Source organism: Globicephala melas, chromosome 13 (genome assembly GCF_963455315.2).
Source record: "Globicephala melas chromosome 13, mGloMel1.2, whole genome shotgun sequence".
NCBI classification, from domain to species: domain Eukaryota; kingdom Metazoa; phylum Chordata; class Mammalia; order Artiodactyla; family Delphinidae; genus Globicephala; species Globicephala melas.
Window position 1 is genome coordinate 62761799 of NC_083326.1, and position 20747 is coordinate 62782545.

General features: G+C 64.4%; 1 protein-coding gene across 6 annotated transcripts in view; it reads left to right on the plus strand.

The window, feature by feature from the left end:
- The window catches only part of ARVCF (ARVCF delta catenin family member), a 35997-nt gene extending 15532 nt beyond the window's left edge, over positions 1 to 20465 (plus strand). The window contains exons 2-19 of one of the 6 annotated variants that reach the window (XM_060310382.2): positions 1240 to 1467; positions 9716 to 9874; positions 9983 to 10503; positions 11444 to 11943; positions 12498 to 12681; positions 13471 to 13588; positions 13936 to 14107; positions 14608 to 14622; positions 15638 to 15709; positions 16967 to 17094; positions 17320 to 17470; positions 17567 to 17765; positions 17881 to 17992; positions 18093 to 18183; positions 18399 to 18452; positions 18811 to 18896; positions 19368 to 19487; positions 19851 to 20465. In XM_060310382.2, the coding sequence (XP_060166365.1) occupies positions 1258 to 1467; positions 9716 to 9874; positions 9983 to 10503; positions 11444 to 11943; positions 12498 to 12681; positions 13471 to 13588; positions 13936 to 14107; positions 14608 to 14622; positions 15638 to 15709; positions 16967 to 17094; positions 17320 to 17470; positions 17567 to 17765; positions 17881 to 17992; positions 18093 to 18183; positions 18399 to 18452; positions 18811 to 18896; positions 19368 to 19475 (2880 nt within the window). In that variant the 5' untranslated portion in view covers positions 1240 to 1257 and the 3' untranslated portion in view covers positions 19476 to 19487; positions 19851 to 20465. Of the gene's footprint in view, positions 1 to 1239; positions 1468 to 4695; positions 4853 to 9715; positions 9875 to 9982; positions 10504 to 11443; positions 11944 to 12497; positions 12682 to 13470; positions 13589 to 13935; positions 14108 to 14604; positions 14623 to 15637; positions 15710 to 16966; positions 17095 to 17319; positions 17471 to 17566; positions 17766 to 17880; positions 17993 to 18092; positions 18184 to 18333; positions 18453 to 18810; positions 18897 to 19367; positions 19488 to 19850 lie in introns of those variants that run through there. The other 5 variants (XM_030836429.3, XM_030836434.2, XM_030836430.3 and 2 more) reach the window with 5 other exon arrangements.
- Positions 20466 to 20747: the final 282 nt, after the last annotated feature.

Sequence of the window (20747 nt, forward strand, 5' to 3'; positions counted from 1 at the left end):
GAGGGAGTCTCTGTGCTGTCCTTTCACCTTGAAGTGCACCCGCACCCCTGGCCCAGCTGGCACTGGTATGGCCAAGCCCAGCGCTGACCCTTCCTTTCCAGGGCTCTGTCCTTGCAGCCGGTTCCCCAGGGGCCCATGAGCAGCAGAGCTGACCCTTCAGGGGTACTGCCAGCCATGCCCAGGCCCCATGTTGGTATGGCCTTGGCGGGCTGGCCTGGGTCAGGCTTTGTGCTGCACATGGAGCCCCCGCGTGGCCTGCGCCTCACCCGCTGCTGTGCGCCTGGGTCTGAGCACACATACTTCTGCTGCTCTTTGCCCACAAAAAGCAAACATGCTGGTCAGCCAGGGAGCAACTGGTAAGGAAAAGCGCTGGCTCTGGCTCGTCTTTGCAGCTGCCAAGCTCCCACTGCCCCCACCCGCTCCCTGGGGGCCCACAGGGGCAGCGCTGGGCTGGGGCCCGGGCAGGCCTGGCTCTCTCCAGATGCTGGGCCTCAGGCGCCCAGGCCCCTGCCCTCAGCCTCCTTCGGGGTCAGGCGTCAGGCACATGGGCCACTTCTGGACACGGAATCTCAGCCAGGCTGTATGCATGGGGTAGACACCGCCCTTGCTCCCAGCCAGCGTGGCTGGGAGTGGAGGTGGGACCACTGGTCTGCAGGCCCGCGTCATCCCCGCACCTGCCTAGGTGGCCAGGCACCCAGCGGCTGCGGAGCAACTTCTCACTCCCTGCCAACTAGTGTGCCAGCTCTGCCGTGCGAGCTGTGTGGCTACAGACAGGTCCCCCACCCTCTCTGGGACCCAGCGCCCACCTCAGTGAGATGAGCCTGTGCTGGTGCCATGAGGGTGGGGTGAACTGGCATGTGCTTTGGACAGCAGAGGGCCTGGGAGGTCTGAGAGCTGGTCACACCAGCTCTTTCTTTCCCTCCCTTCCCTCCCCTTCCCTTCCCTCCCCAGCAGGCTCTGGGACACCCATGGTCCGAGGTTCTGCTGGGCCTGGCAGGAAGCAGGGAGCCCGGGTCAGAGCCCCACACACCACAGGGAGGGAGCCGGCTGCTTCCGGCCAGCCTTGGATTAATGGCTTTTAATTTAGAATTTAATCAATGTGGCTTCTCTCCAGAGAGCTGGATGATGTGGTCTGGGAGTGAGTCATGTGATCTGTGAGTGGGGTGGGCAGGGGGCCCACGACGGCCTCTCCAGTCCCCCGCCCTGGCCCCACCCTGACTTGCTCTGCTTTGCCTGCAGTCAGCCAGCATCCTGGTCATGGAGGACTGCAACGTGCACTCGGCTGCCAGCATCCTGGCCTCAGTGAAGGAGCAGGAGGCCCGCTTCGAGCGGCTGACACGGGCATTGGAGCAGGAACGGCGCCATGTTGCCCTGCAGCTGGAGCGTGCCCAGCAGCCTGGCATGGGCAGCAGTGGCGTGGGCAGTGGGCAGCCCTTGTCGATGGCCTGGCAACAGCTTGTCCTGCAGGTAACAGCCCAGGGACTCAGGAAGGGTGAAAATGGCCAAGTGAGGAAAAAATCAAGGGGCCTAGGTGGACCACAAGCCAGCATGCAGTGGCTTATTGCACGACCTGGGGCCTCTGGGGAGGGAAAGAAAGTGGGATTCCAACCCCCTTGGGTATGCAGGGCATCATGTGACAAATGGGCAGGACACAGCCCAACCCTCAGAACAGCACTTTCCACTTGTGTGAGCCCTCAGGGCCCAGACAGCTGGGCAGGGTCTGTTCTGGGCGGCTCAGCAGTCAGCCTGGTGACACTGAGGGTTTTGCTTCCATGGAGTCTCTCTGCCTTCGTTGCCGGCATCAGTCAGTGGGTCAGCCCCGGGGGAGGCTTGAGCAGGGCTGAGGCTCTGCCTGCAGCCCAGCAGGTGACTGGCCATTGCCCCTGCTCAGCCCCAGGAGGTGTAGAGCCCAGTCTGCTCTTGGCCAGGCCCTGAGAACTCTGAAGTTGGGATGTACAGTGAGGTCAGGAGGCCTCGTGGGGTCCTCCCGACACGAGCTGTGCCCCAGTACCGAACCTTCAGATGGGGCAATAGCGCCTGGCTCCTGGGGTGCTGGTGGGGGAGGAGGGAGTTTGCTGTGATTGTTGCAGTTCCTGTGATTGACTGAGATGCAGGGCAGGGCACGGGCAGAGCTCCAGGGAGCCAGACGGGCTGCTGGCTGTGGGGGTCCGGCACATATGTGCTGGCGGCTTGGGGCGGCCTGGACCTCTGTGGCTGGAGAGAAAAGGAGGGGGTTACGGGTCTTGGTGGAGACTGGCCCAGTGCGCTAGCTTCATCTAGCCTGGGCGTTTGGGGCTCAGAAGCAGTGGTCTGTGTCAGGCTGGGGGACCTGGCCAGTAACTGCCCCCAAGCCTTGATGTCCTCATCTACCAGTGGGTGATCCATACGCACGGCCCAGCATGGTCCACAGTCAGAGCTGAAGGCGCATCTTCAGTGGGCCCATACACACTGGGTAGCTGTCTTTCCAAGCCAGCTGGTGCTGACGTGGCCGCACAGCCAGTTCATGGGAGGCTGGAACTGAGGCCAGGTGGGTCTACGTATGAGGGCCACCCCTGTGGCCCCCTGGACCCCAGGCACTCCAAAGGGTGAGGCCTGCACCCCCAAATTTGGGGAGCAGAACAGCCCGCTGGGCCACACAGGGACAGTGGCAGCCCATGACCCCAAGGCCACTCTTTAGGCTCCAGGCCCTCTTTCCAGCCCTCCCAGGCCAGAAAGGGCTCTGGCCTCCAGCCCAGAGGGTGCTGCTGAAGGTCAACGCCCCTGTGGGAAGACATTCCCATAGCCTGGAGCTGCCCTGGCCTCCTGAGGGCTGCAGCCTGAAGATCAGGCCACCACCCTCCCCGCCCACTACCCCTCCCCACCCAAGGCCCTCCAAGACCTGCCCTTGGTTTTCTCTCTTGGGAGGAGATGGTTTCTCAGGCTGAGATCAGAGAGAGTGTGTTCCCAGGGCTGTGGCTGGACTAGCAGGGCTGATGGGGAGGCAGCCACATCCAGCGGGCCAGGCCTGGCAGCCTCCATGCCAAACCTGCTTCCCAGACCCATCTCAGCAGGAGGTGCCTAGTGACCCACCTGTGAGCCACGGCTGCCTGGACCTGGTCCTCAGTGTCAGAGCCCGGATCTGTGCAGCTTGGAGGCTGGTGGCAAGGCAGGTAGCTGGGGCTGGGGAGTCGAGAGTCTCGGGGTGCTGCTCCACAGTGCTGGCTGCCTGCCCTTCATCCTCTAGCAGAAAGGGTCGCCTCCTCCAGACACCTGGAGCAGGCTGGCTGGAGCAGGACTGACCCTCAAGCAATGTGTGTGTGTGTGGAGGCGGGGGACACCTTTAGGGACCTGGCCAACTTTGGGCTGGGCCAAGAGGGGGATGAGGCTAGGGCAGTAACAGATGGTGAAATTTGGGAGAAGACAGAAATGACTCACATGTAAGCATTCAGGCCAAGTTCTCTCAGGGCAGTGGTACAGTCTTCTGCTCCTGCCCCAGGTAGCTCCACGGATGGAAGTTACAGGGGTCCAGTGGTAAGGACAACTCAAGGGAAACTGAGACTCAGAGGAACATGCAGTGGACACCCAGAGTGCTTGAGCATGCTGGTTGCATGGCCTATGTGCATGGAGTGTCCTAGAAGAGGAGTGGGGTCTGGGGAGAAGCAGGTGGGAAGCAGAAAGCCAAGGCTAAGGCCCCCTCTCTTGCCCAGCCTGCTGAACCTTTGTGGGCCGGCCCAGCTCTGTTCAACCCAGAGCATAAGCCTCTCGTTCTTGGTGTGAGAGCCGTTGGCTTGCGTTTGCGGGGTATGACCCGAGAGGGCCCCAGCCCAGACCCTTCCCTGTGTCTACGCTTCCCTTTGGCCAAGCCAGACCCCCAGGGTGGCTGCACCTCCAAGCCAGGCTGCTGGGGGTGGGGAGTGCACCATAGTAGGAGAAGCCCTGATTAACCGTCCCCTCTAGCTCCCACTTCCCAATAGGTCAAAGACATGGAAGGGAGAGGAACTGAGGCCAGCTGGGCCCCACAAGCTTTCGCCCAGGGTCACCCAAGAGTTGTGCTCCCTCCCCTCCCTTTGATCTGCTCTGACACCTCTCAGAGGATGGGGGACCCCTGGACCTCTGTGACTTGATGGGGAGAACGCAAGAGAAAGTGGGTCAGTGCAGGCCCGGGTTGAGCTCTGTGGGGACGCTTACTGGGGAGGTGCTGGAGGGTTGGCAAGAGCCTGGAGCCAGATCTAGGAAACCTGAGCGACATCGCCGTCAATACTCTTATAGGCCACCATTTCACAGCTAGGGGAAACTGAGTCGCAGCCGGGATGGGCAGCTTGTGCCAGGAGGGTGGTCTTGCAGGATGCCTTAGCCACACTGGCCCCTGCATTGCCAGAACTGTTTCCTCAACTGCAGGGGTAGGGCTGTGGGCTCTTTTACTGGGGGTAAACCGAGGCCTGGGAAGGAGGACTCGGCGGGAAAATGCTACCTCCGCGGTACGGGGATGGGGAAGCCCTGACTGACCTGACCGCAGGGGCAGAGGGCGACCCCGGCCCAAGGCTGCAGGCAAGACCCGCTCCGCGCCGGTCGGGGCGGGGCTTCGCCCCGCCCAATTGGCCGCCCGCCGCCCCGCCCCTCCCGGGTGAGACCCCAGCCGATTGGCTGCTATCCACCCCGCCCCAGCTTGGCCCCTCCCGATTGGCTGCTCGCCTCACCGTCCCGCCCCTCCCGATTGGCCGCTGGTCGCGCCTAGCCAGGTCGGCCCCGCTGGGAGCGAGTCCGCCTAACCCGAGCTGAGCGGCCGAGGCACCGCAGCTGAACCCAGTCCAGCCGCCGCCACCGCCGGCTCGCGTCCCCCGCGCCCGGCCCGATGCCGGCCGAACTCAGACAGGTTGGAGGGAACTTGGTCCCGGGAGGGGGCACTGTCCCGGGGGCCGGTGGCGGAGGGCGGGGCGCCGGCCCTCCGGGAGGACCCGCTTTTGTTCGTGGAGCCGCCGGCCGGAGGTGGCTATTGTCTGCGCCCCCGGGCCGGGGCCGGGCGGGGCGGCGAAGTGAGCGCGCCACCGGGGGTGCGGGGAGCGGGTGGAGGGGTGGGAGCGGGCGCACCCGGGCCAGCGCCCGGGACAGGTGCCTGGGACGGGGTGGTGGGCAGGGCCTTCCCGAGCAGACCCTCTGCGCAGGTGGGAGGCCGAATCTGGAGAGGGCGGCGCGACTAGGCCTACCCCAAATTCACAGGGCCCCGGCTCTGGGGGCCGCGCAGGAGCTTCGGAGCTTTAATGCAAGCCGGGTTTGCCGCGGCAGCGCACGTGGGGAGAGGGCTGGGGGACTGCCCTGCCCACGTGCGGAGGCGGAGGGGGGCTTCCTCCCAGCACCAGCATGGGAGAAGGCTCGCGGGCAGCCTGCACTCTTGCTCAGAGGGGCGGGGTCCCCTAACAGGCGGGGAAACTGAGGCAGAGTGGAGGAGCAAGAGGTAGGTCTCCTACACACCTGCTCACCTGGACAGCTAGGTGCCTGCCTGCCCCAGAGATGGAGAGGCCAGTTCAGGGGAGCTGGGGGAATGTGGGGCCACTGTGTGCCTGATGGGTGTGGGCTGGGCTTGGGAAAGCTAGGGTGGGTGATGGCCCACCTTGCCGTCGCCCACAAGCTTGCTCCCCCAGTCTGCTGGGCACCTACTGCCCCTTGGCCTCTTGGCCATTCATCCTGGGCCTGCGCCCTTGCAGGTGGACTGCTGCTGTGGAGCGGGGAGCTCCCGGTCAGCCAGGGCTGGGTTCGCCACTGTGGGCACCAAGGGAGAGGACGTCTGTAATGGCCAAGGACTTGCTCCCTGGTGGGAGATGCTTGCCTGACTTGGCCTGGACTTCATCCAGGATGGCCGCTCTGGATGGGGGGCTGGTATTCCTCCACCCCTCGGTTCATTCATCCAGCAGCAGCCGTCTCGTGCTCTCTGAGAGCCTCGACAGGGGGTTGTGGGAGCCAGGGGTGGGATCCCACCTTAATCTATCCCTTGCGTGTGCTGGTGGGGCTGTGGACAGGGTGGGACAACCACCCCACATCTTGTTCTTCGTGATCCAGACCATGGGTGCTCATCTCTCAAGGGCAGACATTGCAGGTGGATCCGTGCCTCTGGGACCCCAGTCCAGCTCCCCACCAGTGGTGACTTGGCTTGTTTCCTCTGTCCCCTCCTTCCGCCATTCCCACATGCGCCCCCAGAGGCTGCTGTGGGCTTTTGCCCAGGGGTGGCCCCTCTGTGTCTTGTCCCATGTCTCAGTTTTCTGAGCCTCACACACCTTAGATCTGGTCACAAAGTCAGGACTGGCACTATCCCACCTGTCCTGTGGCCTGGACACCCCGGGTCCTTCTTGTCTTCATACAAGAAAGCTGAGCCCAGGTGTGTGACAGGGCCAGAGCCCTCCAGCTCTGGGCCTCTGGAGACCCTCTTGAGAGCAGTGGTTGGGTCCACCTTTCTGGGATACTGGTCACTCCCGCCCCTGCTTGGAGTCCTGGGCTCGGCCCCTCCCACAAGTTCACAGGAGCTCATGGGAAACTCCAGAAGTGCACAGCAGCCCCTTGCTGGTCCAGACCCAGGGCCCCTGGACCAAGTGGACCATGGATGGGAGGACCATGGGACAGATTTGGGCCCTGGGGAGAGCTGATGGGAGGCTGGACAGTCATCCCAGCGAGAGAGGCAAGGATGGTGCCAGGGCAGAGGGAGGGTAAGGCAGTTGACAGGACTTGGCGGAATTTGGGGTGTGGGGGAGGCTGCAGGTGTTGTTCATGTCTAGGGTATGAGGGAAATCTGGGACTGCAGGGCTGGGGGTTCCTGAGGTGGGCCAGCCTGGGTAGGTGGCCATGGGACATGGGGCCCTAGAGCAGGGCCTTGAGGCCAGACGAGGATCCAGGCAGCCTGGTCAGCAGCCTCTGTTGAGAGCTGACTGTGTCCTGGTCAGTCAGTCTGTGACCCCATGTTCTCACCCCAAAGACATTTCAGAGGCCCAAGGCAGGGGTCGACCTTGGGCTCCTTCTACCCTAGGCCTTGGGTCCCCCACCTGCCGGCTCTGAGACTCCCATGGTAGATGCTGCATAGGTGGTTGAGGAAGTCTGGACACGCAGGTAGAAGGCAGGAGGGGATGTCGGTGCTGGGTGCTGTCGGGAGAGCCTGTGAACTGACGTGCCTGGGCCGGGGAGCTGGGATGGGTGTTCGTGCACATGTGTGTCCAGGTCCCTTTCTGCATGTGTGTGCCCAGGCGTGTGTAACGGGGGCCGGGCCTCCCTGTGATCGCCGGCTGACTCACGCTCCCGCCTCCCTGCCCACCGGGGTGAAGTCATCACCATTTTTAGCTCCCTGAGGTCATTTGCCAGTCAGGGCTCTTGGGGCCTTGGGATCCCGCTGCCGGGCTGCCCGGGCTGGGTGTTGGTGGCTGATGCTGCAGGGTTGCCAGGCCTTGTTGGGCCACTGGCTCTCCTGGACCCCCATCCCCTCTTCCCCCCAATTCTGCATTGTGTCTGCAGGCTGGAGTGAGAAGCAGCAGCCAGGCCCCCCTGGCACTGAGGTCCAAGATGTGCACCCCCTGTGCCACCCTCTAGCAGCCCAAGCCTGGCCAGGGGGTAGTGGCTCTTCTCGGAGAGGGTTAAATGTATGCAAATGTATGCATACCTACTAAGGGGTTCGTACTCCTGGCAGTGTCCTGGACAACCTGGTCTCCTCCTGTCAGTCCTGCTCCCTGCACTCCCTGTTCCCTGTGCTTTGTAGCCATGGGGCCTTGCTTCTCCCCCGCTTCCCCGGCTGAGCAGAGAGCTCACTGCCAGCCACACTTTTGCTCCCACAGTTGCCAAGTGCAGATGGGGCGGCCGAGGCCCCAGCAGGGGCATGCTGTCCCTGAACCTATGCTCCAGAACCGCCCCAGCTCCCCAGTGCCCTCAGAGAAGAGCCAGGCCACCCTGCCCAGCCGCATACCAGCGTGTCCCCACCCCAGGCCTCAGTTTACTTCTCTTTCCCAAGGAACAGCATCCTTCCTTCCTGGCCAGGTCCCCGACAGGCATACTACTTGCATTCTAGGACTGAGAAGGCGGCAGCCAAGGCTGTCGCCCCAGAGGGGTGACATGTGACTGAAAGCCCTTCCCTGTGGATGCCTGAAATCCCCCGTTAGCAGTTTGTGCAGTTCTGGGTAGTCCTTTCTCCTCTGTCAGGCCTCAGTTTCTCTTTTTCATAAAATCACATATTGTCCTCCGAAGCCCTGCTTCTGGGGGAGGGGGCACATTCTGTGACCTCTTCCTCTGTCACCAGAGCCTGAGGGATGCTCCCAGCAGGTTGGTGCAGGCTTCTGGGACCCCTGAAGAGGCTGCAGGGGCCCAGAACCTTAGCACTGTGTGTATTTGGGGGGACATGCATTCCTTTAGGACAGGACCCCAACCTGGGGAGACATCACACCCGAGGCCCTCGGGAGGTAGGCCCCGAGGGCAGCCCTGGGCACCTTGCCTTGCATGCTCCTGGGCCCGGGGACGGGAGCAGAGCAGGGCTCTGGTGCCAGGCAGATGCAGGTTGAGCTGCTGGCCTTTCCTGGGCCTCAGCTCCCTGTCTGTGCAGGCTTCAGGGGCCTGGGGCCCAGGCGGGGACCCATCCCACAAGGCACGGGCCTGGGCCCTGGAGCAGGACCTGTCCTCCTGCTGACCCGGCCCTGGCTGCCCGGGAATGTGCTCCCCCGCGCCCGCCCACTGCAGCTTGGGTTTCAGCTCCTACCCGTCCTGGCCAGACGCTGATCCTGGGATGTTGGCATGGTGGGGGGGGACCCAGGTGGTCAGAGGCCTGGGGTCCCCATGCCACTCAGCATAGCAGGGGTCCAGCCCAGCTGTGCTGTGGGCTGGCCTGGCCTCTCTGAGCCTCAGTTTCCCCACTGGTGAATCTGGCCAGTAGGCCTGTGGGCTTTAGAAGAGCCTCTCTCCAGCACCATCTTGCCTGTGGGGATGTTGGCAAGGGGGGCTGAGAGCTGAGGGCCAAGGCTGGGGAGACCCGGGGGTGTGTGGGGGAGGGGACACCAGGGTTCCCATCAAGGATCAGCTGGGCCCACATTGGCCTGAATCCACCCTCTCTGGGCTCTCTGATATGACACCCAGGGCCTCAGTGAGGGGTACCAGCCACTGGCCCGAGTGAGGTAGGGCCAGGCCCTGCCCACTCAGCACCCCAAGAGTATCTGGGCCGGAAGGGGCAAGGGTATTTTGGTGTTCTGAGTGCGCAGGGCATTCTGGGAGTTGGGTATTTCTGTCCTGCGAGGGTGTCTAGCTGGCCTTGGGGATGGTGGGAGCCTCGGTGTGGCCACAGGGAGTCGGTGAACAATGCTGAAATTGCCACCCCCTGCACCCAAGGTTTCTGGGGTGGGCAGGGAGGAGGCACAGGAAAGAGCCATCCTTTAGGGAGGGCACAGGCAGGGGTGATGAGTGACGTCAGGAGAGCGTCCTGTGGGTGTTTGGGCCTCCAGGAGCTGTGGCAGCTGGGCTTACAGCTCAGACAGGGCTGCCCAAGACTGCGCCGCTGGGCCCAGGGCCTTATCCACTAGATCAGCCCGAGGAGGACCTGGGGTGGGGACCAGCCCCTCGGCTTTCAGAGGCAAGAATGTGCTGCTGTCCTCACCAGCCGGGGCTGAGACAGGCCCTGGGGCAGGGGAAGAAGGCCCTCCTGGCGTCCAGGCCAGCAGGAGCTTCCTTGCCCCAGGGCTGCTGAGCACGGGGTCCTCCCACCAACACCTGCCCCCTTGCCCAGGAGCAGAGCCCAGGCAGCCAGGCCTCTTTGGCCATGATGCCGGAGGCGCCTGAGGTGCTGGAGGAGACAGTGACGGTGGAGGAGGACCCTGGCACCCCCACCTCCCATGTGTCCATCGTCACATCGGAAGATGGCACCACTCGTCGCACTGAGACCAAGGTACACCTCGCCCTGGCCTCCTGCAGGCCACCCATTATTCAGGTGGAGGGCTGAGGCCACCCTGGCCTTTCAGGCTGCCAGCCCACAGGCTGCCCCCTCACCCACCAGGTCACCAAGACAGTCAAGACGGTGACCACTCGAACAGTGCGCCAGGTGCCCGTGGGCCCTGATGGCCTCCCCCTGCTGGACGGTGGCCACCCACTGGGCCCCTTCACCGATGGCCCCCTGGACCGACACTTGCTGCTGCGCGGGGGTGGCCCGGCAGCCACTCTCTCCCGCACCTGCCTTGGCAGCGGAGGCGGCTTTCCTGATGAGCCCCGCGACGTCCCCAGCTATGGCAGCCTGTCCCGCGGGCTGGGTGTGCGGCCTCCGCGCGGAGGTCCCCTGGGCCCAGGCCCTGGTGATGGCTGCTTCACGCTGCCCAGCCGCCGGGAGGCCTTCCCCGCGGGCCCTGAGCCTGGGCCACCAGCCGGCCGCTCCCAGCCCGAGCGGTTCCAGGCAGAGCCGTATGGCTTGGAGGACGACACTCGCAGCCTGGCTGCTGAGGACGAGGGGGGCCCGGAGCTGGAGGCTGACTGTGGCACAGCCGCACGGAGGAGGCCAGACTGTGGGCGGGGCCTGCGCACCAGGTGAGCCCCCATGCGCTGTCACTGCCTCCGGGAAGCCTGCCTTCCACTCCTTGCAGAGTACCACACGGGTAGTCTCGCTGCGGTGCTGTGTTAATAACGCACACGTTAGTTTGAATTGGCCTTGGCTCTTCTCAGGGACAGCGGCAAGGGCGGGCTCTGGGCTGTGGGATTGCACTGGGCACCCTCCCTGTGGGTCTGGAGCAAGAGAATCTGGTGACGCGCCCATGCCTGCTGCCCCTGCTCCAGCCAGATGGCCCGGAAGACACAAGCCCAAGGGACCCAGGGCATTTTTCTGAGCTTGGGCCCCAGTCCCTTCCCCATCACAGGAGCACCCAGAACCCAGGCCCTCGGTCCTTCCCTTCCCTCTGCAGCCTTTGGTTCTGTCTCCCCTGCCCTCAGCTTCTCTGTCTGTCAGGTGGGAACATGACCACTGCCTGGGTCTGGATTACGCTTTGTGGCCACAGGCGAGACACTCGCCCACCCCCAGCCCCAATCCCTCACCTAGGAAGTGGGTTTGACATCTTGTGCCCTGGAGAACTGGTGGCCTGAGGCCCCTCAGATGGTCCTACCAGGCTGGCTATGTGCAAGGGGTGCACTAGCCAGACATGGCCTCATGGGGAGGTGGGACCCCAGTCCAGACAGATGTTTCGTAGACACACATTTAGCTGGGAGTCAGGGAAACTGCCTGGTGATGGGAGTGAGTGAGCTCCCATCTGGGAGGGATACAAGTTCTGATGACATTGGCTGGGGTTTGGCTCTGTCACTGGCTGTGAGTTAGTTCTTGCTGGGTCGGGTATGACCCTCAGCACCGACGATGCTCTAGGCTCAGCCCTGCCCCATGGGTTCATGGTCCCCCGGAGAATGTGTGATGGGGCCGCTTGGGGGCAAGGCCAGCCAGCAGCCGCGAGAAGACGGTCATGCACCGTGCTCACCTGCACAGGGCCTACGAGGACGTGGCGGACGATGGCGGTGAGCTGATGGAGGAGCGGCCCCCCTTCCCAGCCACGACGGCGCCCCTGGCCCAGCCAGAACATGGCAGCCTGGGCAGCCTGGACCGGGCAGTGCGGCGCTCACCCTCGGTGGACAGTGCCCGCAAGGAGCCGCGCTGGCGGGACCCCGAGCTGCCCGAGGTGCTGGCCATGCTGCGGCACCCCGTGGACCCCGTGAAGGCCAACGCGGCCGCCTACCTGCAGCACCTGTGCTTTGAGAACGAGGGTGTCAAGCGCCGCGTGCGGCAGCTGCGGGGGCTGCCGCTGCTTGTGGCCCTGCTGGACCACCCGCGGGCGGAGGTGCGGCGCCGGGCCTGTGGGGCACTGCGGAACCTCTCGTATGGCAGGGATGCTGACAACAAGGCCGCCATCCGGGACTGCGGTGGAGTGCCTGCCCTGGTGCGCCTGCTGCGGGCTGCCCGGGACAGCGAGGTCCGCGAGCTCGTCACAGGTGAGGCGCCCGGCCGCCTGCATCGCGGTTCAGTCGGGAGTCAGGCTTAGGCACTGTGTCAGGTCTCTACCGCTGGACTTGGCCGCCACAGGTGGGGCTGGCACTGGCCCCCTCCCCGCCAGCTCCCATGTCCCCACCATGACTACTCTGGGTCCTGCCTCTCTGGCCCCCCCAGCAGGGCAGTGGTGGGGACCATGGCTGGTCAGGGTCATGTGATGATCCCCTCTTGGCGTGGCCCCAGGAGCATAGTCCCACCTGCCTAGGTGGCTGGGAAGGGGTGGGGAAAAGAAGGCACATGCCAGCTCCAGGCTCCCTGCCAGCCCCTCCTATGTGTCCTGGCCTCTAGGGGGCTCCTTCCCCGCCCCGGGGAGCCCCCTCTCGGTGTGGCGTGTGCATCTCACCCACACCAGAGCAGCACCCAGGGCCTCTTGTGGCTTTTGTCACTCCTGTCTTCCGGCGTGAGCTGGGGCCCGAAGAGGGCGGGGTGGGTCCTGAGCTGGTCCTGTGGGGACAGTGCCTGTGGTCAGCACTGGCGGGTCGATGGCACCCTGCAGGCACACTCTGGAACCTGTCGTCCTACGAACCCCTGAAGATGGTCATCATTGACCACGGCCTGCAGACGCTGACCCATGAGGTCATTGTGCCACACTCGGGCTGGGAGCCAGAGCCCAACGAAGACTCCAAGCCACGGGATGCTGAGTGGACGACTGTCTTCAAGAACACATCAGGCTGCTTGAGGTGTGCATGGGGCCTTGCTCAGGTGCCCCTCGAAGCCTCCCAGGGCTGTTCCCACCCAAGGAGGCAGGAGCCAGGCACCGGAGCCTGCATGCACACCTGGGGACAGCTGTCCTAGGAATAGCCACGTCCCTGTGTCCCAGATAACATGGAAGACAGCTAGCCACCCAGGCCTCGGCGTCAGAGCCAGGTCACAGTTTCTGCCCGAGTCCCGAGAATGTGCCTGATGGGGCTGTACTCACCCCCACAGGCAGCCTCTGGATGTCTGCCACCCTCCCATGTACCCCTGCTCCATCCCTGCCCAGCTTCGACCCATCCCTGTGACCCCCAGGGAAGGGGAGCTAGGATCCTCCTCTCCAGTCTGCCTCAGAGGCCTCATCCCACCTCCTTGTGACCCCTGCCCTCCCCCCACCACCCTTGGAGGCCCTGCAGAGACCCCACAGGCAGTCCTGCGTCCCCTCGGTCCTGCCTGTCCATCAGGATATGCCCCCATGGCCCTCTGGGGTCCTTAGCACAGGGTGGAGCCCTGAACTGCACAGATTCAGGCGTCTGGATCCACTTCTGTCCCTTTGCAGTTCAGCTGAGAGTCAGGGGACCCCCCACCCCACACAGATGCCAGGCCAGGGCCCCCTCCTGGGGTCTCAGCAGTCAGGCCATTGCTGCTTCACCTTCACTGCTAGCCTCTTGTCATCTGCTAGCAGCCCTAACGGCATGGCACAGAGCACGTTCTGCATATAAGATGAGACCCCGGAGCTGGAGCTGGGGTCACAGGGCTTGCTCTTGGCCACACAGGAATGTGAGCTCAGATGGTGCAGAGGCCCGGCGGCGACTCCGTGAGTGTGAGGGGCTGGTGGACGCACTCCTGCACGCCCTGCAGTCGGCCGTGGGCAGGAAGGACACGGACAACAAGGTAGGCAGGGAGGCCCTGGCAGGCCCCAGGCAGGGTCAGTATCGCAGCCTCCCATGAAGGGTCGGGGAACGGAGCAGGAGCCCTAGACTATCCAGGCGGCACAGGGGACGGGTGTGTGGTGCAGGGCAGCAGGTGTGCCCTGAAGCCCTGGACCAGGTCCCGCGTGTGGTAGGTGCTCCCCGCTCCTTCCTCAGCCCCTCCCTGGGTTTCGCCCGAGTGGGCCCCTAACCCAGGCCTCCCCATCCTACACCCGGTCCCTTCTGCCCTCACGTGCTGTGGCACCTTCCCTGGGGGAGCGGTCAGTGTCCCGTGCCCCCCAGCGGTACCCTAGCCCCCTCTCCCTGCAGTCAGTGGAGAACTGCGTGTGCATCGTGCGGAACCTCTCCTACCACGTGCACAAGGAGGTGCCGGGGGCTGACAGGTACCAGGAGGCCGAGCCCAGGCCCCCGGGCAGTGCCATGGGTGCCCAGCGCCGGAGGAGGGAGGACGCCGGCTGCTTTGGTGGCAAGAAGGCCAAAGGTGTGTGGGTGGGACTGGGGTACTGCTCTAGGACCCCCGACCCTGCCAAGCCGAAGGCCCTCCACACCCACCGGGGACACATTCAGGGAGCCAAGGAGGGTGCCCAGGACCACCTGTGCAGTGGTCCCCCCTGGTGCCCGGACCCAGGCCCTCAGCTCCAGGAAGGGCTTGGGGGCCCAAGTTTGGAAGTGCCAAGGACAGCGCCGCCTCCTGGCATTGGCAGGACACCCGAGGACCCTGGGGAGCCCAGGGGGCAGCACCCCCCCTGCCTCACGCCGTCCCTACCTCGGGTGCAGCTGCCAGGGGTCTGTACACTGCCTTCACCTGCCCCACTGTGTTGGCCTTTTCTGATCCCCGTCCCACTTGTGGGCACTCAGCCCCCAAAAGTAATTGGGGTGAGAGTCCCCGTCCCTCTGCCCTACATTTCTTGGGAGGGAATGGGGGTGCTGCCCGCTCAGCCTCCTCTCCTCTCTCCTGTGCTTCCTCCGGCCGCCCAGAAGAGTGGTTCCATGAAGGTAAGTCCCTGTTTGTCCTGCCGTGCAGGCCTGGCGGGTGCAGTGGGCACCAGGGACCCCTCCCCGCCCCCATTGCTCAGGCAGCCATCTCCATGACAACTGCAGGACCTTTCATCCTTGGGAAGTCCCGATCCCAGATCCTTCTCTAGGCAGCCATCTCCATGGCAACTGTGTGGACATGACAACTGCAGGAATGTCAGCCTGGGGCTGGTTGGGAGGCCGAGGGGCTGTCCCTCTGTAACCTCAGAGCCAAGGGTGGATAGGGCCTGGCCATGTCCATTCCCAGGGGCACTGGGGAGCAGGGTCTGCCCCTCTGATGGGATGGGCCAGGTGTGGCTCAGATGGAGGGACCATGCAAATGCCCCAGGAGGCTGGGTAGGGCAGGCCCCTGATTGTCTGAACTCAGCTCTGCCTTCCAGGAAGGGGAAGGTTCCTCATCTGAGCGGGAGGGCAGCCGGGAGGTGGTGAGCTGGCTCTCACGGAGGTGTGCAGGCCGAGGCTGATGGGTGTTAGGTGGGGCTGCTGCAGGGGCCTGCGAGTGGGGGGGGTCTCCTGGCCAGCAGAGCCCAGGGCTGGGTCCTGGCCCCAGACAGGGGCCAGTTTCCCCATGAGTGGGATTCTTGGCTCCAGCCCTGCCTCACTGTGCAGCCAGGCAAGTCCTGTCCCTGCCAGCCCTTGGCTTCCCTGTCTGCACCTCCCTGCCCCAGCCTGGGCTCCTGGGCCCCTCAGTTCACACACATGGTGGGCCCAAGGAGCCCATCGGGAGGATCTGCAGTGCAGCTCCCAGCACCCGATGGAGGATGAGTCCTGGCAGCTCAGGCAGGGCTCGGACCTCCCTAGGCCTAACTGCCACCACTGCCCTTTGGGCAGAGCTGCCTGCCTGACTCAGAGCAGTGCTCTGTTCCCAGGCCTCTTAGTGCCCAGTCTTGGATGTGGGGGTGCTGTCCTCACCCCTCCTGACACATACTCGCACCCTGCAGGGTCCACCTCACCTCCCACTGCCCTTCTGTTCCAGGGAAGAGGGATGGTGAGATGGACCGGAACTTTGACACTCTGGACCTACCCAAGCGGACTGAGGCTGCCAAAGGTGAGCAGTGGGAGGTGGAATCCAGGCCGAGGCCTGTCCAGGAGTTAAGCTTTGTACCACCAAACGGCTGAAGGGCCTTGGGGATCTCGTGGGGAAACTGAGGCCTACAGGTGTGGGGTTCCTCGGAGGACTGTGCAGTCCCTGGGCACCTGCTCAGGGCTCAGAATCAGGGTCTGTGCCACAGGTCATTTCAGGCAGGGTGTGGGCGCAGAGGCAGGGAGGAGCCAGGCACTTGCCAGGTCACATAGCACATGAGAGGCTGGCAGGGATTGGAGTGAGGCCTAGCTGGGCAGGGCCTCCTGTGCCAGCCGAGGAGCCCGGGTTCACTCGTAGGGATTTTGGAGCCCCGAGGTGCAGTCAGATCCAGTTGGGAGGCTGGGCAAGATCACCCAGGTCATGTGGGGGAGCGGTTCAAGCTTCTCGCTCCCTGTGTCCATCGGAGCCCCACTCTGTGTGGCACTTCTCTGTGCACTGGGAATCCAGCCTGGGCGAGAGAGGTCTGCCCTGCAAGCCCAGATGCCCAAGAGCAGGGTGCAGCAGCGCAGCCGTGGAGGTCTGGGGGGAAGCATCACAGGCAGAGGGACCAGCCCATGCAAATGCCCTGCAGGGGCAAGTGCTTGGAGCATTTGGGGGACAGGAGGCTGGAGTGGAGGGAGTATGGGACATGAGAACTGGAGAAGGGGTGATGACACGTGGGGCGTGCGGGGGAGGGGAGGAAATGTCCAGGGACACAGAAGCCTAAATGTGGGGGCAGACTTGGAAGGCTGCTCCGCCCTCCTCTCTGGAGCACTGTGGGGTGGCTCTGCTGCCAGGCTGGAGCCTCAATTGATGAGGAACGAGGAGTGGTTGAGTGGCTCTGACAGGGAGGGTGGGCCTTATATACGGGTGGGGGGGCTGTTGCTAGGGAGTCTGAGTCCTGTTGCTAGGGGAGCAGCTGTGGTTACTGCCTCCCTCCCCACCCCAGGCCTTCCGGAAGCTCCAGCATCAGGCAGGTCCCATTTCTTTGGCAGTGGAGTCAAGGAAGAATGACCTCGCCTAAACCCACTGCTACCTCAGAGCTTGGGTTGATTGCCTTGTGAAGTGGGAAGGCTTTTTACTCTTGGGTGGCTAAGGGGTGAACATGTTGCTGCTAAACATTCCTGATGATGCCACAGCCATCCTGGGCCACAGCTCGCCCTTCCCTGGGAGGGCTGAGGAGGGGGTAGGGGGTGATGGGGCGGCCTGGGTGACTGTGGGCTGCGGGTGCTCCGTGCGCAGGCTTCGAGCTGCTGTACCAGCCCGAGGTAGTGCGTCTCTACCTGTCCCTCCTGACGGAGAGTCGGAACTTCAACACTCTGGAGGCCGCAGCCGGTGCCCTGCAGAACCTCAGTGCCGGCAACTGGGTGGTGAGAGGCCAAGCCTGGCAGGGAGGAGGCCGAGGGAATCCCAGGAGCATTCCCGGTGGAGATGCTGGGGGAGCTGCTGGGGGAGGGCTTTGTCAGGCGGGGGAGAAGAACAGTCCAGCCGGAGGAGCGGTCAGGGCTCAGGAGGAGCGGTCAGGGCTCAGGTAGGCGAGCGTCTGGTGTTTGCGGCGCGGCCAGCACTGAGCACACCTCGCACCCCCGCCGCAGTGGGCCACGTACATCCGCGCCACAGTGCGCAAGGAGCGCGGGCTGCCGGTGCTGGTGGAGCTGCTGCAGTCGGAGACCGACAAGGTGGTGCGCGCCGTCGCCATCGCCCTGCGCAACCTCTCGCTGGACCGGCGCAACAAGGACCTCATCGGTGAGGGCGGGGACGGGGGTCTGGGGCCCGGGCCACCCGCTCCTCGCGGCCCCCCTCCTGCCGGCACCGGAGTGTCCTTACAGCCCCTGCCTGCAGGGAGCTACGCCATGGCCGAGCTCGTGCGAAATGTGCGCAGCGCGCAGGCACCTGCGCAGCCCGGGGCCTGTCTGGAGGAGGACACAGTGGTGGCCGTGCTCAACACCATCCACGAGATCGTGTCTGACAGCCTGGACAACGCGCGCTCGCTGCTGCAGGCCCGCGGCGTGCCTGCGCTGGTGGCACTTGGCGCCTCCAGGTGGGTGGGTGGGGCTTAGGTGGGCAGGAGGTGCCCCCAGGTGGGCGGGGCGGGGCCTAGGTGGGGCCAGAGCAGGGCCGTCTTGGCCAGACACTGACCCCAGCCCGGACCGCAGCCAATCGGTGCGCGAGGCGAAGGCCGCATCCCACGTGCTGCAGACGGTGTGGAGTTACAAGGAGCTGCGTGGTGCTCTGCAGAGGGACGGCTGGACCAAGGCGCGCTTCCAGGTTCGGCCCACCCGGCCCTTCTCTCTCACTTCGCCCAGGCTGGGTACCCCGTGGGAGCACCCCGACCCACGCCGTCTGTTATGTGCCCTCCTCCCCCTAGTCGGGTTCTGCTAATGCCAAGGGCCCCAAGGCACCACCGAGTCCCGGAGGCTTGGACGATAGCACACTGCCGCTGGTGGACAAGAGCCTGGGTGAGTATGAGGCAGGGGTCCATCCTGAGGTTCAGGAGTGTCCTTCCACCCTGCTGAGGGGTAGAGGGAGGCCGACCTTCCTCCAGGAAGATGGCCCCCTCCCTTCCCCTCCCCAATCCTCTCCACCCGTGGTGTTCACCTTGGCACCAGGCTGAGGCCAGCCCTGGTCCCCTGCCACCGCTGCAACCAGCCAGCCACCCGCTCGTACCTTGCAGACGGTGAGAAGCCAGGCAGCCGGGACGTGATCCCCATGGAGGCGCTTGGCCCAGGTGAGGGCAGGTGCAGGTACAGGCTGCTTATAGTCTGTGTGGGGAGGACCTTCCGAGGAGGTGTGGTTGGAAAAAAGATTTGGTTTAGGGGTGCTCAGGGGTGAGGGGTGGGGCAGCCAGGGAGGGGTCACTGCCCAGCCAGGGTGTCCTGTCTGGCAGCTGAGGGGGCAGCTGCAGGGTTCTGAGTTGCTGGTGGGGAACAGGGGAGAGGCTGCAAGGCCCACCGCACGGGAGGGGCCGTGAGAAGGCCTGGCTCAGAGCGGGCTAGGTGGGGGCCCTCTCCAGATGCATCCTGGGCTGAGAGGGAGATCCACGCCTTGTGCCTGCCTCAGAGTCCTCTCCTGCCTCCATCCCACAGATGGATACTCCGCCGTTGACCGGAGGGAGTGCAGGGCTCGAGGCAGTGAGCCTGCAGGGGAGGCCTCTGAGAAGGAATCGTTGAAAGTGAGTGGCTGTGGGCAGGTGTCCAGGGAGGTGGTGTGTCCGGGGGTCACCTGGAGAGGGGCCCAGGCAAGGTTTGGTCTGAGGCCTGGGGTGGGGCTCACCTGCAGGGCAGTTGGGCTAGGAGACCCGTTCGGGGTGTGGCCCTTCTGCCTCGGGAACCTCACGTCAGAGCCAGCCTGTGGGTGCAGGTGGTTAAAAACTGGCACCCACTGGGAGGGAGGGGGCCCGGGACAGAGGGCGCATCTGCACCCTCCTTTGCATGGTCTTGCCTCCAGGGCAGCCCCTGCCATCTGCTCTGTGCCAACTCTGCCTCTCCGAGCCCCGCTGGTTCAGCTCCCCCGGCCCTCAGGCCTCTCCTCGCGTGCACCCCGGCTCTCACCCTGCCCTGCTGACCAGCCCAGCCCCAACTCGCCAGCTCGGACTAACCTGCTCTGTTCTGCCTCTAACGCCCTCCTGCCCACCGCCCTGCAGCCCGACCCCGGCAGGAAGGTTCCTCCTCCCGGGCCCAGCAGACCCGCAGTCAGGCTGGTGGACGCCGTGGGGGACGCTAAGCCTCAGCCTGTTGACTCCTGGGTCTAGCTTGCATGCCTGGTACGTTCTTGTTCTCATCTGGTGTTCGTCCTCTGGGTGAGGGCTTCTCTCCATCCCGTCTGCCTGCCTGCCTGCTCCACTCTCCGCACGCTCCCCGCAGGGCCACCTCGAGCTCAGCAGGCCTGAAGGCCCAGCGGAGGGATGCCCAGGCTGGGGGCTGAGGGAGGGGCCCCCTGGCCTGCAGCCTGGCTCAGGCCCTGTGCCATCAGGGCCTGGAGGTCACGGGGTGAGAACAGGGGTGGTCCACACCTTCCAATGCCCCCAGCACAGGGCCCCCCGAGGACCACCCGAGGCTGCCGCCTTCACCCACGCGTCCATCGCCCTGCTACCAGGCCTGCTCAGCCTTCCCCTCTTCCTCCTCAGGGCCTGGGCCCAGCCGTTTGCTCTTAGGGTCGGATCTCGGAAGAAGGGACCTCGGGGAAAGGACCTCTAGGCGGCCTGCGCAGACCCCGCCGTGGAGCTGGGAGCCCCTGGTGGCGGGGGTAGGCAGCTCCTCTTTCCCTGGAGCTGTGGGTTCTGGACACGCCTGCCCTCCTGCCCTCGCTCCCCGCTTCTAACTCCCAGGCGAGTTAGTTTACTGATATGGTGCTGTGTGCCAGTGGGAGCCCGGTGGGGCCCAGGGCCGGGCACCTGGCTTTGCTTTGGGGCTGGCGGGGCCCCTGAGGAGCTGGGTGGGGGTGGGCCCCTGGGGCCCCGCAGCCAGGCAGGGAGGGGGCTCAGTGAAGGGAGTCTGAACCCAAGGGTGGAGGGGCTTCCCTGGGCCCTGAGTGGGGGGGCGACCCACAGAGAGGCTTTGGAGGGCCCCGCCCACCCCCGGATGCCTGGAGCGCCTTCCCTGCTCGGCTCTGGCCCCTGAGTAGCGCCTCTGGGACTGACCTTTGGCAGCAGCAGTGGGGGACTGCTGTTCAGTGCCTGCTGTTTGTGACTTAAAAACAAGAAAAACACTAATGAAAACAATTAAAAACAAAACCAAAATAAGACTATGGGTAAACATCTAAATTTTTGTAAGAAAAATTAAAAATTAAAAAAAACAACAAAGGAACCTCCTGTCTTCCGAGGCTCAGCTCTCTCCGTGAGCTGCTCCCATCGTTTGCTGGGTGTCGGAGGTGGCCCTCGGTGTGTGTCTGCTGTGTCCAGCAGGGTTTCAGCTCCGAGTCCCCAGGGTTGTTTTCCCACATGCGTCCCCTTTCTACACACAAAGAGGAGTGGGCTTGGTCCTGGGTGGTTAGCTGGGTCCTGAGGCCTGGGGTAGAGTCCTGG